Source organism: Macaca fascicularis, chromosome 19 (genome assembly GCF_037993035.2).
Source record: "Macaca fascicularis isolate 582-1 chromosome 19, T2T-MFA8v1.1".
Taxonomy (NCBI): Eukaryota; Metazoa; Chordata; class Mammalia; order Primates; family Cercopithecidae; genus Macaca; species Macaca fascicularis.
Window position 1 is genome coordinate 56,632,624 of NC_088393.1, and position 18,201 is coordinate 56,650,824.

The following is an 18,201-nucleotide window of genomic DNA, read 5'->3' on the forward strand; positions in this document are numbered from 1 at the left end:
CGCCCGCCTCTGTGGGCATGCACCCCAGCCGCGTGCCTCCCTCCGGCTGCAAACACAGGCCAATCGTCTCCGACCCCTTGAGACGCACAGCCAATGGGGCCTCTGGATACGCCAGGGCCCAGGAGGGCGCGTGAGGGGCTCAGCGCGTGAAGTTGCCTTGCCTTTCGGTGGGAGGCGGGACACTGACCTACATTTGCCCAATGGGAGGCGGTACTGGGGGCGGGACCGTGACCCAGTTTGGGCCAATGAAGCAGGCGGGAGGGGGAAGCACATGGCTCTGCTCGTGCTGCCTAGTGGTAAGGGGTGTGATGGGGGAAGAGGGGCGCCGCTTAAAGGGGCCGCGGTCCTAATGATGGTTTTGAGAAGCAGGAAGCCAAAATGCCGAGTAGCGGGGGCTTAAAAAGAGGAAGATTGGTTTCCGGAAGAAGTCTGTTCTTTAATACCCAAATGTTTCCCCACCGCGCCTAGAATCAGACCACTGAGAAACAAGAAGTGTTCTGTCCCTTTAATAGCTTTGTTTTAGGAGTAACTCCCCTAGCCGTGTGGGGAGGCTTAGGACGGGCGGGTGCAATACTCGAAGGGGAGTCTCAGCGACCATGGGGGGCACCATCCACTGTAAGACAGAGAACAACGGCAGGCGTCAGTTTAGGATGGAAGGGGCAGGGGGCGTGCAGGGGGCGTGGGCTGGGCCGCGCAGGGCTCTACCATCGGAAGTCTGTGAGCGGGGAACCAGAATGTACCAGGTCGAGAAGCACTGGGCTGAACCACAAGAAGCCAACAGGAGGGGGGAATCGGGATGTCCAGATTCAGCATTAGGCTGAACTACCTGAAGGTCTTCATGGGGGGTGTGGACTGTACCATGTTGCGAAGCCGGGGGGTGTGAGATCCCTGGGCTGAACCACAGGGAGGCAGTTGTAGATTCTCAGTAAGGGGGAAAGGAGCATCAGATTGTGGAACAGCGTAGAGTAGTACGACTTGGAAAGGGAGAGAGGATCCAAATTGTACCATTTTGGAAATTCACAGTAATAGGAAGCACAGAACAGTAGGTAATCGCACCATAGGAAGGCAGGGGTCAAGGGTTATAGACCAAGTTACAAAGCAGTGAAGAGGAAAGACAAATCGTGCGACAGCAATGACCTAGGGCTGGAAGGTGGACTGTGCCACGTTGATATGTAGGGAGAGAGAGAAAAAGAGACAGCTCAGGAGGCTACACCATACAGACGCAGGAAGGGGGATGGGACTGAATCACATGGAGACACCAAGGGGAGACACATATAAGCGGGTTAGCCCACGACATAGAGCGGGTGCAGACTGGACCATACCATGCAGGCGGTAGTTGGGGCCTCGGCAGCGCCTCTCGGGGTGCCGGGGGTCCCTGTTGCCCCTCAGTGCCCTGTGGGCCAAAGGCTGCAGGGGCCGGCCATTACCGCTGAGGCTCTGGAATATCTGGGATGGAGGATTCTGGCTCAGGAGTCTCAGGGAGTGCATCTGCCATAGAAGGAGGGTGGGAAACTGGGAGTGAATAGTGAATGGTCTTGGTGACGTCACGTGGGAAATCCCGCCCCTGGGAGTAGGTGGGCGGGGCCTGTTATCAGCCCCACCCCACCCTCAAAGGTGGTCTGAGCCTCTTACCTCCTTAAATTCAGTCTATGAGGAGAGGGAGGGCAGGTGAACAAGGGGATACCCAGGCCAGTGAGTGGAGTACCCAGGCCTAGGAAGGGCGGTGCGGACAGAGGGTCACCTGGAGGGAGGTGATATTGAGGGCCCGGTCGATGAGGATCCAGGTGACAGTCTCGGAGCAGGGCGGGGTGCTGAGAGAGCCCTGATAGGTGATAAAGCCGAAGGACTCTGGGAACAGGAGCTCCAGGCTCAGGTCTTGAAGAAAGTAGGCGTCATCTGCAGGAATATCAGGCCAGAGTAAGGAGGGCGGCACTCTTGAACACCCCCTCGTGTGTGACCACTGGCCCCAGTACGCCAGGGACTTACTCTTGTAGGAGATGCGGGTGATGGTGTCGCGGTTAAGGAGACGACTGAGGAATGGGTTAGAACTACCAGCCACCTGTGTGGGGGTACAAGGTGAGGACACAGGAGCCCAGAAGTCCAAGCCCTCAACCGTCTGCTCCCCCAGGACCCAGGAGTCTGGGCCTCCCAGCACCCCTCTTCCCTCAGACCCCGGGTTCCAGGCACCCAAGTGCTCCCTCCCTCCGAATCTCGCCTCCGCTCACGTTGACAAAGAGGCTGAGAATGGCCAGGCCATTGGGGCTTCGGGAGGCAGCGCTGAAATTCCCGTAGAGTTCCTGGTTGAAGTGAATGAGCTGCACCTGGGGTTAGCACAGAGCATGGGGTCCCCCAGCAGAAGGGGAGGAGAGGATAACCCCAGCTTTGGGGGCCCGAATCAGGCTGAGGATTAGTGCTTAGGGTGGGAGGTCAGTTCTGTGGAGGAGGATGGGGTGAGGCATTACGAGGGTGAGGTGGGAGGAACTGGGGTGACTCAGGTTCGCCGGTAAACAATCAGTGGTCACTACCTCAGCAGAGAAGCCCTGGTGGTTGATCTGATGTTCGGAGCCGGCTCCGTCGCGAGCTCCAAACAGCAGCCGCAGTTCACTGAGTCGGTGGCTATAAAGGAGGGGACCCCCAGACACATTGACCACAGGTCGGGGTGCAGGCAGGAAGGAGACATGTCGGCCGGTGTTGTACAAGGTTCCCCGGAGCTGTGGGAGAGGCAGGAGCTGTCAGGGGGCAGGGAGAAATCTTTTCTTTCCCGTTTCCCACGCTTACATTTTCTGATTACAACAGTCTTTTTTTTTTTGAAACAGAGTCTCGTTCTTGTTGCCCAGGCTGGAGTGCAATGGTGCGATCTGGGCTCACTGCAACATCTGCCTCCTGGGTTCAAGCGATTCTCCTGCCTCAGCCTCCCGAGTAGCTGGGATTACAGGCATGCACCACCATGCCCGGGTAATTTTGTATTGTTAGTAGAGACAGGGTTTCTCCATGTTGGTCAGGCTGGTCTCAAACTCCCGACCTCAGGTGATCCACCCGTGTCAGCCTTCCAAAGGGCTGGGATTACAGACACTGAGCCACCGCGCCCGGTCTTTTTTTTTTTTTTTTTTTTCAAATAGAATCTTGCTCTGTTGCCGAGGCTGGAATATAGTGGCAGGATCTTGGCTCACTGCAACCTCTGACTCCTGGGTTCAAATGATTCTCCTCCCTCAGGCTCCCGAATAACTGGGACTACAGGCGTGTGCCACCACACCCAGCTAATTTTTGTATTTTTAGTAGAGATGGGTTTTCACTGTGTTGGCCAGGCTGGTCTTGAACTCCTGACCTCAGGTGTTCCACCCACCTTGGCCTCCCAAAGTGCTGGTGTTACAGGCGTGAGCCACCGTGCCTGGCCTCCAACAGTCATTTAATCATTCAACGTAATTTGAACACTGACCACTTTTCAGGCTCTGTGCCAGTCTGTAAGTTGGTGCCCAATATTGGTGAATTTCTTTGATCAACAAATATTGACTGAGCTGGTGCTATGTGCTGTGGATACAAGAATAGAGCAATAGGCCGGGCGCAGTGGCTTATGCCTGTAATCCCAGCACTTTGGGAGGCCAAGGCAGGTGGATCACCTGAGGTCGGGAGTTCAAGACCAGCCTGACCAACAGGCTCTACTAAAAAAAATACAAAATTAGCCAGGGTGGTGGCGCACGCCTGTAATCCCAGCTACTTGGGAGGCTGAGGCCGGAGAATCGCTTGAACCTGGGAGGCGGAGGTTGCGGTGAGCCGAGATCGCACCATTGCACTCCAGCCTGGGCAACAAGAGTGAAACTCTGTCTCAAAAAAAAAAAAAAGACTAGAGCAATAAACAAGTAGACAAAACTCATGGGCTTCATGGAGCTTATGTTCTAATGAAGGCAAGAGAGACAATTGTGAATCACATAAGTAACTGCTTCATTAACTACATCCTGAGGTCATGCTTGGGGGAACTGGGAGCTCTGAGGTGTCATGAGGAGCTCAGCTTAGATGGGGGGGGGGGGTGTCAGGAAAAATTTCCCTGTGAAGGTGACATTTTATTTTATTTTTTTTTTTGTTATTTTGAGACAAAGTCTCACTCTGTCACCTAGGCTGGATTGCAGTGGCACCATCACAGCTTACTGCAGCCTCAAACTCCTGGGCTCAAACGATCTTCCTGCCTCAGTCTCCCAAGTAGCTGGGACCACAGTCACATACCACCATGCCCAACTAATTTTCAATTTTCAATTTTTTTTTTTTTTTGGTAGAGAGGGTTCTCCCTGTGTTGCCTAGGCTGGTCTTAAATTCCTGGGCTCAAGTCATCATCCTGCCTTAGCCTCCAAAAAATAATGGAATTATAGGCATGAACCACTGCACCTGGCCAAAGGTGACATTTTAATGGGGACCTGAAGGATAAGCAGAGGTGACTTGCAAAAGAACAGAGAGAAGGGCATTCCGAGAAGCGAGAACAGCAGTGCAAAGGCCCTGAGGTGGCCTGTTTGAGTAACAGCAAAGAGATTTCACCGAAGTCCAGTGAACGGAGGAGAGAGAAGTTATGGGGGCTGAATGGTGCAGGACCTTGTGGAAAACAGTAAAGAGTTTTGCATTTTTATTTAGATAAACTGCATATATAGGCTGGATGTGTGGGCTCATGCCTGTAATCCCAGCACTTTGGGAGGCTGAGGTGGGCAGATCACCTGAGGTCAGGAGTTTGAGAACAACCTGGCCAACATGGCCATCTCTACTAAAAATACAAAAATCAGCTGGGTGTGGTGGTAGCGCCTGTAATCCCAGCTATTTGGGAGGCTGAGGCAGGAGAATCGCTTGAACCCAGGAGGCGGAGGTTGCAGTGAGCCTAGATCATGTCACTGAATTCCAGCCTGGGTGACAGAGTGAGACGCTGTCTCCAAAAAAAAAAAAAAAAAAAGGCCGGGCACGGTGGCTCAAGCCTGTAATCCCAGCACTTTGGGAGGCCGAGACAGGCGGATCACGAGGTCAGGAGATCGAGACCATCCTGGCTAACACGGTGAAACTCCATCTCTACTAAAAAATACAAAAACACTAGCCAGGCAAGGTGGCGGGCGCCTGTAGTCCCAGCTACTCAGGAGGCTAAGGCAGGAGAATGGCGTAAACCTGGGAGGCAGAGCTTGCAGTGAGCTGAGATCCGGCCACTGCACTCCAGACTGGGCGATAGAGCGAGACTCCGTCTCAAAAAAAAAAAAAAAAAAAAAAAAAAACCAGAAAACAAGACAACAACAACAACAAAAATAAATAAATAAATAAATAAATAAATAAATAAATAAATAGGCTGGGCACAGTGGCTCACTCCTGTAATCCCAGCACTTTGGGAGGCCAAGGTGGGCAGATCACCTGAGGTCAAGAGATCAAGACCATCCTGACCAACATGGTAAAACCCCATCTCTACTAAAAATACAAAGATAAGCCAGGTGCAGTAGCTCGCACCTGTAATCCCAGCACTTTGGGAGGCTGAGGCAGGTGGATCACAAGGTCAAGAGATCAAGACCGTCCTGGCCAACATGGTGAAGCCCGGTCTGCACTAAAAATACAAAAGTTAGCCGGGTGTGGTGGCATATGCCTGTAGTCCCAGCTACTTGGGAGGCTGAGGCAGGACAATTGCTCGAACCCGGGAGGCAGAGGTTGCCGTGAGCCAAGATCAGGCCACTGCACTCCAGCCTGGGCAACAGAGCGGGACTCCAACTCAAATAAATAAATAAAAATAAACAAATAAATAAACTGCATATATATAACACATTTGCCAGAGTGCCAAACATACAGTAAGTGCTACGTAAATGTTTGCTATTATTACATATCCTAATAGGAGGATTGTGAGCAGGAGTGATATGATCTCATTTGTGTTTTAAACGTCTCTCTAGCTGTGGGGTGGAGAATGGATTGCAGGGAGTAGAGAGGCAGGCCAATGAGGAGGCTACGCCACCAGTCTGGGTGAGAGATTATGGTGCCTGCATGAGACTGGGGGCAGTAGAGGGCGTGATAGGTGAAAGGACTTAAATAATATTTAGTAGCAAGGCTAGAAAGAACATGGATTGGAAATGGATGTGAGGGAGAGAGGATGGGATGGGAAATGGCTTTAAAGCTTTTGGCTGGGGCAGCTAAATGAAAGGTAATCCCGGTTCTTATAAGAAATTATATTGGCCAGGCACGGTGGATCATGGCTGTAATTCCAGCACCTTGGGAAACCAAGGCAGGAGGATCGCTTGAGCCCAGGAGTTCAAGACCAGCCTGGACAACATAGTGAGACCCCACATCTACAAAAAACTTAGCCAGGCATACTGGCATACATCTGCAGTCCTGACTTCTTTTTTCTTTTCTTTTCGTCTTTTCTTTTCTTTCTTTCTTTTTCTTTCTTTCTCTCTCCTTGTTTTCTTTCTTTCATCTTTCTCTCTTTTCTTTCTTTTTCTCTCTTTCTTTTCTTTCTTTGTCTCTCTCCTTCCTTCCTTCGTTCCTTTTTCCTTCTTTCTTTTCCCTCTCTCTCTGTCTCTCTGTCTCTCCCTCTTTCTATTTTTCTGAGACGGAGTCTTGTTCTGTCGCCCAAGCTGGAGTCCAGTGGCGGGATGTCGGATCACTGCAACCTCTGCCTCCCGGGTTGAAGCGATTCTCCTGCCTCAGCCTCTCCAGTAGCTGGGATTACAGGCACATGCCACCACACCCGGCTAATTTTTGTATTTTTAGTAGAGACAGGGTTTCACCATGTTGGCCAAGCTAGTTTCGAAACCTCGTGATCTGCCCACCTCAGCCTCCTGAAGTGCTGGGGTTACAGGTGTGAGCCACCACACCCGGGCATGTCCTAGCTACTTTTGAGGTTGAGGTAGGAAGATCACTTGGGCCCAGGAATTTGAGGTTACAGTGAGCTATCATTGGGCCACTGCACTCCAACCTGGGCCACAGAGTGAGATGCCAATTCCAAAAAAAAAAAGTATGGTTCCCAGCATGGTATTGGAAAGCAGGTCCCACCATTCATGCTACACTGCCTGGTTTGAATGCCAGTGCTGGCTCTCTGTGTGATCCCAGGCACGTAACTTAACCTCTGTGTGTCAGTTTCTGCATGTATATGATAAGGTTAATAACTGTACCCATTCTGGCTGGACGCGGTGGCTCATGCCTGTAATCCCAGCACTTTGGGAGGCCAAGGCAGATGGATCACCTGAGGTCGGGAGTTCAAGACCAGCCTGACCAACATGGAAAAACCCCATCTCTACTAAAAATACAAAAAATTAGCTGGGCATGGTGGTGCATGCCTGTAATCCCAGCTACTTGGGAGGCTGAGGCAGAAGAATCGCTTGAACCTGGGAGGCAGAGGTTGCGGTGAGCCAAGATCACACCATTGCACTCCAGCCTAGGCAACAAGAGCAAAACTCCATCTCAAAATAATAATAATAATTGTACCCATTTTGTGGGGTGGTTATGAGATTAGAGGCTCATCAAGCTTTTAAATCTGCCTGGCACAGGAAATGTTCTACTTTTCATTGCTTCTGCAGAGATGGGGAGACCAGGGGGCCACGGTTGGGATGGGAAGAATGAGTGATCCATTTAACAGTGTAAGCAGCCTTCTCTCCACCCACTGGGTGTCCCCTCCTCCCCCAAGGCTGCTCTCTTACCTCAGCACCCCATTCCCCAGTCTCTACTCATGCCCATCCCCAGTAGATTCGATAGCTCCTCCCTCCAAGCCCCTTACCTTCTCTCCTCCAGTGCTGAGCCTTAATGGGGGCAGAAAGGGGTCATAAAGAACCCTCTTCAGCTCCACATCCACGGGGCTCTGTCGCTTCCCCACCGCACACAGACTCCATGCTGCATTCACCAGGCCCCAGAAAGGAGGCCCTGGGGGTGGGGTCGGAGTAGGAGGACAAGGAGTCAGAAATAGAGACTGGATCCCGGGGCTGGCATCTGCTGAGTGGGCTGTGGTCTGGACTCCCAGATCCCAGGGGAGGAGGGGCTAGGGACCTGGACTCCTGGGTCTGAGGGAGGACTGGGCTCAGATCCAGAATCCTGGGTCCTAGAAGAATCTTGGAATAGTTTCCAAGTTTAGTGGAGACGGGTTTCGCTAAATTGGACAGGCTGGTCTTGAACTCTGGACCTCAGGTAATCCACCCACCTCGGCCTCCTAAAGTGCTGGGATTACAGGCGTGAGCCACCGCGCCTAGCCGAGCCAACCCATCAAGCCATCGTAGATGGAACTACAACTCCCAGCAGGCCCCAGGGCTACCAGTCTACCCCTCTGCTGCCTACCTACCCCAGAGCCCCATGGGAGTTGTAGTTCTTTTTTTATCTCTCTTGTCCCACAACTGTATTATTATTAATGTGTTGGGGAGAGAAGCTGCAAGAGAGGGCTGGACAAGGTGGGGGACGGGGTCACCCAGCCTCCGGTTCCTAGCGGGAGCCAGGACCTTCCTCTCCCGGCAAACACACACATAATCTCCACCCCCACACTTTCCTTCCACTCACTCCCACTCACTACTTGAAATGCGCATGTATAATGTCCCATGGTGAGCCCCTGGGGTTCAGAGGCTGGCCCGACTCCTGAGGGACAGAGAAGGGGGCTGGGACTCCTGGTCCTGAGGGGAGGAGGGAGCTGGGAACCCAGGTTCCTGAGTCTGAAGAAGGAGGCGCCGCGAGGGCCGGACTCCTGGGTCCCCGCCTTGGCGGCACCTGGCACGAAGTTTCCCTGGAGATTATCCTTGTAGCTCCACCAGTCCTCGGGGTCAGGTGCTGGTCCGATGTGAGCTGGGAAGAGAGCAGCATGAATCCCTCTCCTTGGCACCCCCACCTCCAACCTCCCTCGGGGGCTCCTGCCGGGAACCCCAGGTCTTACCTGCTGCCCCCAGTGCAGCCCAGAGTACCAGCGCTCGAGGGGCGCTCAGACGAGCTGCAGCCCCCATCCCCAGGAGGCCTCCGAGGGACCCCTGCCCAACGCCCTGCCCCCCCACTCAGCTCCTCTGTCCCCTCCTTCTGGGACCCTGTCCCTCCAGGACTTCCAGCTTTCCTCTCCTCCCCACAGGGAGTCCCAGTTCCCCAAATGCCAGAGCAGCCAGGGACTGAGACCCCCCCTCTTCAAACCCACTCCTCTCCGTCTCTCTGTGCCTTTCCTCTTTCCTCTCCTCTTTTCCCGGAACCCTCGAGTCTCTCTCTAGCTCCTGATCTTCCTACCCCTCTCAGCCTTCTGCTGCCCCCAGGGCTACCTCTTGGTTCCTAACCCACACCCCCTCTCCGTTCTCTTTTCATTAAGCTCTCCCAAGCCACCTAACTCCAGGTCTCCATCCAGCATCTCCTCCTCCTCCCTCTCTCCTTTCCAGCTCCTGCCTCTTCTCCCCTCTCTCCTTCTTCACCTCCTCCCGCCCTCTCTCTGTGTCGGCCTCCAGCTTCGTGCTCTCCCCACCTCCTCCTCTCCTGCCTCTTCTCCCAGTTTCAGTCTCTCTTCTCTCCCGTCCCTTCCTCCCTCCTCCCCCTCCCTCTCTTCCCTCCCGTGGTGTTATTTAATTTTGTTGTTGGGTGTGGGGAGCAGGTGATCTCACAGCAGCAAACACTCCTCGTGTTGGCTGGGGGTGGGGGGTGCGAAAGGGGCAGGATTCGGAAGGAGGTAGGGGGCTTGTCCTCGGTTTCCAGCGGCTCTGGGGCCACGCGGGCGGGGGTGGCCGGGACACCTGGGGCCGCGAGCTGGCTGTTCCCATCCTCCGCAGGAAGGGGAAGGGGGGGCGCTTAAGGTGGAGCTGGGAGAGGCTTCGGAAGTCTCCATGCCGGGGTCACCGGCCTTGGCAGATGCGGGGTCCCCATGCTCGCGGGGACCCAGGTTGGAGCCGCCCCAGCGCCCGCTGTCCCCCTTCCCCGCCCCAAGGCTCCACTGGGTCCTCTGCCTGGGGCTGCCTTAACGGGGCCAGGGGCTCCCCCTGGGAGCCTAGAGTGCAGTGAGCGCTGCTCGCCGGGAGGGGGAGGCAGAGACCTGGTGAGGGAGAGAGAGGAAGGGAGGAGGAGCCGGGAGGGCTGAGGCGGAGAGCTGGAGGTGAGGACCCACATCTGCGGAGGCTGGGGACGGGAGGGGAGCCTGAGATGGATACGGAGAGGAAGGGCGGAGGGACAGAGGGTTAAAGAGGCAAGAACAAACCGCCAGGCAGGAGGGAGGAGGAGGGAAAGGAGGAGGAGGTGAAGGAGGAGGAGGAGGTGGAGGACGAGGGGGAGTGGGAGGGGGAGGGGGGAGGGGAAGGGGAAGGAATGAATGAGAGAGATACAGAGACAAAGCGAGACAGACATGGAGACATAGAGACACACACTTAGAGACAGACAGACTCAGAAACTCAGAGACCAGGCAGCAGGTGGGGTGGGGACAGACAGAAAGAGAAAGAACGATTAAAAGACAGAGAGAGACACCAAATTTTTGTATTTGGGAGGAAGAGATGGAGTCATGCTATGTTGCTCAGGCTGATCTCAAATTCCTGTCCTCAAGGGATCCTCCTACCTCGGCCCTCCCAAAGCATTGAGATTATAGGCACGAACAACCACACCCAGCCTCAGAGCCACCACATATTATTGTTGTTGTTATTATTTATTATTTTTCACCCCGTCTAATGATAATGAAACTGCTCAATGTCTTCTTTTCTTTTTTGAGACAGGTCTTGCAATGTCACCCGGGCTGGAGAGCAGTAGTGCGATCACGGCTTGATCCAGCCTCGACCTCCTGGGCTTAAACACTCCTTCCACCTCAGACTCCCAAGTAGCTGGGACTACAGGCACGTACCACCATGCCAGACTAATTTTTTAAAATTATTTTTTGTAGAGCTGTAGTCTTGCTATGATGCCCAGGCTGGTCTGGAACCCCTGGGTTCAAGGGATCCTCCTGCCTTGGCCTCACAAAGTGCTGGGATTACAGGTGTGAGCCACCTTGCCCAGCCTGATACCAAACATTAATGAGACAGACATAGAAAGAGACACACATACATCAGTACAGGTGGAGAGAGACACAAAGAGAGGGGGAGACATAGAAACAGACCGGGCGCGGTGGCTCACACCTGTAATCCCAGCACTCTGGGAGGCCAAGGTGGGCTGATCACTTGAGGCTCGGAGTTTGAGACCAGCCTGGCCAACACTGCCAAACGCCATCTCTACTAAATACATAAAAAATTAGCCGGGCGCGGTGGCTCACGCCTGTAATCCCAGCACTTTGGGTGGTCGAGGTGGGTGGATCACTTGAGGCTAAGAGTTTGAGACCAGCCTGGCCAACTCTGCCAAATGCTCTCTCTACTAAATACATAAAAAATTAGCCGGGCGCGGTGGCTCATGCCTGTAATCCCGGCACTTTGGGTGGTCGAGGTGGGTGGATCACCTGAGGTGGGGAGTTCGAGACCAGCCTGACCAACATGGTGCAACCCAGTTTCTAATAAAAAATACAAAAATTAGCTGGGCATGGTGGCAGGCGCCTGTAATCCCAGCTACTCAGGAGGCTGAGGCAGGAGAATCGCTTGAACCCGAGAAGCAGAGGTTGCAGTGAGCTTAGCCAGGCATGGTGGCACACACCTATAATCCCAGCTACTCAGGAGGCTGAGACAGGAGAATGGCTTGAAGCAGGCAGGGAGGCTGCAGTGAGCTGAGATCCTGACAGTGCACTCCAGCCTGGGTGACAAGAGTGAGACTCCATTTCAAAAAAAAAAAGTAAAAGAAAAAAGAAAGAAACACACAGAGCTAGAGACACAGACCTGGGAACAGGCACACACACACCTATAAATAGAGACACTCGTGCCGAGAAAGAGACACCAACAGAGAGGAACAGATGGACAGAGACAGAGAGACCCAGATAGAGGGAGAGAGGACCAGAAACAGAGCAACTGACATGATGGGAGAGACTAGAAAGGACTCAGAAAGACAGAGGCATTCAGAGAGAGCGAATTGGGATGGACATTCAAAGACGGATGGAATGTCAAAGACTAGAGATGGAGGCCGGGCGCGGTGGCTCAAGCCTGTAATCCCAGCACTTTGGGAGGCCGAGACGGGCGGATCACCAGGTCAGGAGATCGAGACCATCCTGGCCAACACGGTGAAACTCCGTCTCTACTAAAAAAAACACAAAAAAACTAGCCGGGCAAGGTGGTGGGTGCCTGTAGTCCCAGCTACTCGGGAGGCTGAGGCAGGAGAATGGCGTGAACCCGGGAGGCGGAGCTTGCAGTGAGCTGAGATCCGGCCACTGCACTCCAGCCTGGGCGACAGAGCAAGACTCCATCTCAAAAAAAAAAAAAAAAACCAAAGACCTAGAGATGGAGAGAGACAGACACCCAGAGAGAGTCAGGGATGGAGAGAGACACAAAGAAAGAACACAAGAAGGAAAGGTACATACTGATAATTTGTTGCTGGCCGGGCTTGGTGGCTCACGCCTGTAATCCCAGCACTTTGGGAGGCTGAGGAGGGAGGATCACTTGCGATCAGGAGTTTGAGACCAGCCTGGGCAACACAGTAAGACCTTGTCTCTATTTTTTATGAAAAAGAAAAAAATAGTTGGGGAATGGCAGCTCACGCCTGTAATTCCAGCACTTTAGGAGGCCGAGGAAGGCAGGTCACTTGAGGTCAGGAGTTCTAGACCAGCCTGGCCAACATGGTAAAACCCCGTCTTATCAAAACTACAAAAATTAGGCCGGGCACAGTGGCTCACGCCTGTAATCCCAGCACTTTGGGAGGCTGAGGCGGGCGGATCACAAGGTTGGGAATTTGAGACTGGCCTCACCAACATGGTGAAACGCGTCTCTACTAAAAGTACAAAAATTAGCTGGGCGTGGTGGCGCGCGCCTGTAATCCTGGCTACTCAGGAGGCTGAGGCAGGAGAATCTCTTGAACCCGGGAGGCAGATGTTGCAGTGAGCCGAGATTGCGCCACTGCACTCCAGCCTGAGTGACAGAGCGAGACTCTGTCTCAAAAAAAAAAAAAACAAAATTAGCCGGGTGTGGTGGCGCGTGCCTGTAGTCCCAGCTGCTCAGGAGGATGAGGCATGAGAATCACTTGAACTGAGGAAGTGGAGGTTGCAGTGAGCTGAGATCGCAACACTGCCCTCCAGCCTGGGCGAAAGTGTGAGACTGTCTCAAAAACAACAAAACAAAACAAAACAAAACAAAAATCTGTTGCTATGTGAAAAATTACCCTAAAACTCAGTGGCTCAAATCGACATTTATTGTATTCACAGTTCCTGAGGGCCAGATATGTGGGAATGGCTTCATTGGGCAGCTCTGGGTCCCTCAGTGAAGCTGTTGGACAGGGCTGCAGTCATCTGGAGTCTTTTATGACCTAGTCTCCCAAAGTCACACACCTTTTATTGCACGCATCAGAAATGAGTCACTAGATCTAGCCTACACTGAAAAGGAAAGACATTAGGATCCTCTGCTCTTGGGCCGGGTGTGGTGGCTCACGCCTGTAATCCCAGCACTTTGGGAGGCGGAGGCAGGCAGATCACTTGAGGTCAGGAGCTCAAGGGCAGCCTAGCCAACATGGTGAAACCTCGTCTCTATTAAAAATACAAAAATTAGCCAGGTGTGGAGGCGTGCGCCTGTAATCCCAGCTACTCAGGAAGCTGAGGCAGGAGAATCGCTTGAACCTGGGAGGGAGAGGTTGCAGTGAGCTGAGATCGAGCCACTGCACTCCAGCCTGGGCGACAGAACGAGACCCTGTCTCAAAAAAAAAAAAAAAAAAAAAAAAATTCCTCTGCTCTTGAAAGGAAAAGTATCAGAGCATTTGGGGACTAATTTTCTTTTTTTTTTTTTTTTTTTTGAGACGGAGTCTCGCTCTGCCGCCCAGGCTGGAGTGCAGTGGCCAGATCTCAGCTCACTGCAAGCTCCGCCTCCCGGGTTCACGCCATTCTCCTGCCTCAGCCTCCCGAGTAGCTGGGACTACAGGCGCCCGCCACCGCGCCCGGCTAGTTTTTTGTATTTTTTAGTAGAGACGGGGTTTCACCGTGTTAGCCAGGATGGTCTCGATCTCCTGACCTCGTGATCCGCCCATCTCGGCCTCCCAAAGTGCTGGGATTACAGGCTTGAGCCACCGCGTCCGGCTGGGGACTAATTTTCAAACCACCACAGGTGGGGAGAGGAAGAGAGACACAGAGTTGTGGAGAGAAATAGACCCTTAAAGTCTTGGGAGGGGCCGGGTGCAGCGGCTTATATCTGTAATTCCAGTGCTTTGGGAAGCTGAGGCAGGAGGATCACTTGAGCCCAGGAGTTTGAGACCAGCCTGGACAACACAATGAGACCCCATCTCTGCAAAAAATAAATAAATAAATGAATAAATAAATAAATATATATATTTTTTTTTGAGACAGAGTCTCGCACCATTACCCAGACTGGAGTGCAGTGGTGCGATCTCAGCTCACTGCAACCTCTGCCTCCCGGGTTCAAGCGATTCTCCTGCCTCAGCCTCCCGAGTAGCTAGGATTACAGGAGCCCGCCACCAAGCCTGGCTAATTTTTTGTATTTTTAGTAGAGACAGGGTTTCACTATGTTGGCTAGTCTGGTCTCAAACTCCTGACCTCATGGTCCTTCCACCTTGGTCTCCCAAAATGCTGGGATTACAGGTGTGAGCCACTGTGCCCAGCCTCTGCAAAAAATTTTAAAAACCTAGTCAGGCATGGCAATGCACACTTGTAGTCCCAGCTACTTGGGAGGCTGAGGTGAAAGGATGACTTGAGCTCAGGAGTTCGAGGCTGCAGTGAGCCAAGATCACAGCATTGTACTCTAGCCTGGGCAACAGAGCAAGACACTATCTCCAAAAAAAAAAAAAAAGTTAAGGATCTTGAGATGCAATCATCCTGCATTATCTGGGTAGACCCTAAATCCGATGACAAGTATCCTTATAAGATAAAAAAAAAAAAAAGCCATAGTGAGATTGGGAGAAGGCCATGTGAAGACGGAGGCAGAGGCTGGAATGAGGCAGCTACAAGCCAAGGAATGCCAGGAGCCACCAGGAGCTGGAAGAGGCATGAAACATTCGCCCCTGGAGTCTGCGGAGGGAGTATGGCTTTGCCAACACCTTCATTTTGAACTTCTGACCTCTAGAGCTGTGAGACAATGAATTTCTGTTGTGATAAGCCACCATGTTTGTGGTAATTTTTAGTGACAGCCAACCTGTCACTAAAATAAGACCTGGAATCTGGCTGGGCATGGCGGCTCACACCTGCAATCCCAGCACTTTGGGAGGCCGAGGCAGGCGGACTGCTTGGGCTCAGGAGTTTGAGACCAAGCCTGGGCAACACAGCGAAACTCCATCTCTATTTTTATTTAGTAATATTTAAAAAGAAAGAAAGAGAGATATGGAACCCGACAGAGGCAGAGGCAATGAAGGAACTAGAGCTATACACAAAGTGAAAGGCTGATTGATACTGCAGGAAGAGCAGAGTCTACCTAAAATGTAGGGCTTTCCTCCTCCAGGAAGCCCTCCTTGACCCCCCCGGCTGGGTCAGTGCTTGCTGTGAATATTTACAATGCCCTGTGCTACCTCCATGAGAGCATACATCTCATTAGACAGGGACCGAGTCCCATGTGTTCCACCAGAGGGTCCAAGCCTGGCTGGTCTCTGAGTCCCCAGCCTCACAGGACACAGAGCCTGGTGTACAGGTGTCCTCAGGAGAGAACTCAGGCATTACTGAATGAAACCATGCTCATGATGTCTTTCCCTGGAGAGTCTGCCAGTTCCCATGTGCCTGGGTGACACTTGGATTTTCTGCAGTGCCCATGGAGGGCCTTGCCTCCTCCAGGACGTCTTCCCTAAACTCCAAGGCACGTCCAGGTGCTTCTTCTAGGCTCCCACAGTGCCCTGCGCTGCCTCCATTGTTGAATATCATACCAAATCTTATTGTACCCAGGTCTCTCTCCTACCCCACCCTCCCAGACTAGGCAAGTCCTTAGTCTGACTCAGGTCAGGGTGTCAGAATTTTCCAGGGAGACCAGAGGAGAATATGTTGAATGAATTAATAAGTGAGTGAATGAAATAAAAACATAGGGACTGTGGCCCCCCGGGCACGATGGCTCATGCTTGTAATCCCAGCACTGCAACCTCCACCTCCTGAGTTCAAGCGATTCTCCTGCCTCAGCCTCCCGAGCAGCTGGGATTACAGACATGCGCCACCACGCCCGGCTGATTTTGTATTTTTAGTAGAGACAGGACTTCTCCATGTTGGTCAGGCTGGTCTTGAACTCCCAACCTCAGGTGATCTGCCAGCCTCGGCCTCCCAAGGTGCTAGGATTACAGGTGTTAGCCACCGCGCCAGGCCAACACACTAGTAATTTTTAATTTTTTTGTAGCAATAGAGGTCTTACTATGCTGGCTGGACTGGTCTTGAACTCCTGGCCTCAAGCAATCCTCCCACCTTGGTCTCCCAAAGTGCTGGGATTACAGGTGAGAGCCACCATGCCCGGCCCCTGAGTGGCTGTGTTATATTCAGAGTGGACCCTGCCTCTCCCATGGCTCCCCTGTACCTCTGGACAGAGTCCCCCTCCTCAGCCTTTCTTGTCATGACCAGATTCTTCTAATGTCCTTGAAGATTCACCTCTGAGAGTTTTCCTACCTGCAGGCTGGGTTTGGGGTACTCTCTGGGCTCTCCCAGTGAGCTGAGCCACCTCAGTGATGACGACGATTGCCCGTGTCACTCTGTTTTAACACGGTTTGTCTCTCACAAAAAGCTGTTCACAAAAATTCTGTTCCTCCCCTGCTCACAGACCTCCCATGGCTCCCCAGTGCCCTGGGGGAAAAAAAGCCCAGGTCCTCAGCCTGGCCTGAGAGACTCCATATACCCTGACCACCCCCAGGCCCCAGCCTCATCTCTTCTCTCACCACACAGACCTCCTGCCCTGGGATCTTTGCCAAACTGTTTCCTCTAACCAGGCTCCCTTTCTCCCTTCTCTGCTGGGCAAATTCCTACTCAGACTTCTATATTCTTCAGGAGTCCCCTCCTCCAAGAAGCCATCCGGCAATGCCATGAGGTGGGTGGGGGCCTCCTTGGAGCTCTGGAAGCCACCTGTGCTGCCTCCATTATAGCGCAAAAACAGACTGGGCTCGGTGCCCAGGACGGGAGGGAACGACCAGGCCGGAGGTGGGTCCCAGATGTGGATTTCACGCCTATTCGTCTCGGGCGCTGGGAACAAAGTTTGGGTCATGAGGAACATATGGGGCCTGCTCTGCACCATGCTTTCATCTCCCATCTCCCCAGCCCCTGAGTGGGAGGCGGCAGCACCAGGCTTCTACAGGCCTGGGTAGTTCCCACAGCCCCTCTTGGCCTCCTCACCCCTCTCTCCCTGCCTTCAACTCCCACTGCCCCTGGGAGCCTAGAAAAATCCTCCCTAATCTCGCCTTCTGGGTTCCAGTCTCCAGGAGGAGGTGTGGACTCTGGGTGTTTAAATTTCACATATATATATGTGTATATATATATATATATATTTTTTTTAGACAGAGTCTTGCTCTGTTGCCAGGCTGGAGTGCAGTGGCGCAATCTTGGCTCACTGCAACCTCCACCTCCTGGGTTCAAGTGATTCTCCTGCCTCAGCCTCTAGAGTAGCTGGAACTACAGCTGTGCACCACCATGCTTAGCTAATTTTTATTTTTTTCCTTTTTTCTTTTTGTTGAGAAGAAGTCTCGCTCTGTCGCCCAGGCTGGAGTGCAGTGGTGTGATCTCGGCTCACTGCAACCCACCTCCCAGGTTCAAGCAATTTTCCTGTCTCAGCCTCCTGAGGAGCTGGGACTATAAGCACACGCCACGACACCCAGCTACTTTTTGTATTTTTAATAGAGATGGGGTTTCACCATGTTGGTGAGGCTGGTCTCAAACTCCTGACCTCAGGTGATCTGCCCACCTTGCCCCCACCAAAGTGCTGGGGTTACAGGCATGAACCACCGTGCCCAGCCTAATTTTTCTGTTTTTAGTAGAGATGGGGTTTCACCATGTTGGCCAGGATGGTCTTGAACTCCTGACCTCAAGTGATCCACCAGCCTTAGCCTCCCAAAGTGCAGGGATTACAGGCATGAAAGACCGCACCCGGTCTAAATAATATTAATAACAAACTCAAGGCCCTGAGCAGTGACTCACGCCTAGTGATGGCATTACCCAGCACTTTGGGAGGCTGAGGTGGGAGGATTGCTTGAGCCCGGGAGTTCAAAGCCAGCCTGGGCAACAGCAAAACCCTGCCTCTATTTTAAAAAAAGCGAAAACAA

General features: G+C 52.8%; 1 protein-coding gene across 2 annotated transcripts; it reads right to left on the reverse strand.

Annotated features, from left to right (window-relative positions):
• Positions 1–490: 490 nt before the first annotated feature.
• CA11 (carbonic anhydrase 11) lies at positions 491–9,443 on the reverse strand. 2 transcript variants are annotated; one of them, XM_005589788.5, is made up of 10 exons: positions 8,849–9,443; positions 8,686–8,760; positions 7,715–7,857; positions 2,526–2,711; positions 2,226–2,321; positions 1,987–2,059; positions 1,742–1,896; positions 1,323–1,488; positions 859–974; positions 491–613 (listed from the first exon to the last, which is right to left on the reverse strand). In XM_005589788.5, exons 1-10 carry the CDS (start codon positions 8,913–8,915, stop codon positions 506–508), a joined length of 1,185 nt encoding a protein of 394 aa, XP_005589845.1. In that variant the 5' UTR covers positions 8,916–9,443; the 3' UTR covers positions 491–505. The 2 variants fall into 2 exon arrangements, with proteins under 2 accessions (XP_005589845.1, XP_005589849.1); XM_005589792.5 differs by lacking the exon at positions 859–974.
• Between the last annotated feature and the right edge of the window lie 8,758 nt (positions 9,444–18,201).

What these genes read in the sequence shown, in the direction of transcription:
- CA11 (XM_005589788.5), bottom strand. Translation starts at nt 8,915, where the DNA reads ATGGGGGCTGCAGCTCGTCTGAGCGCCCCTCGAGCGCTGGTACTCTGG. An exon ending in GGCTGCACTGGGGGCAGCAG is followed by an intron (nt 8,761 to 8,848) that starts GTAAGACCTGGG and finishes CTCTCTTCCCAG; the next exon opens with CTCACATCGGACCAGCACCT. An exon ending in CACCCGCATCTCCTACAAGA is followed by an intron (nt 1,897 to 1,986) that starts GTAAGTCCCTGG and finishes ATATTCCTGCAG; the next exon opens with ATGACGCCTACTTTCTTCAA.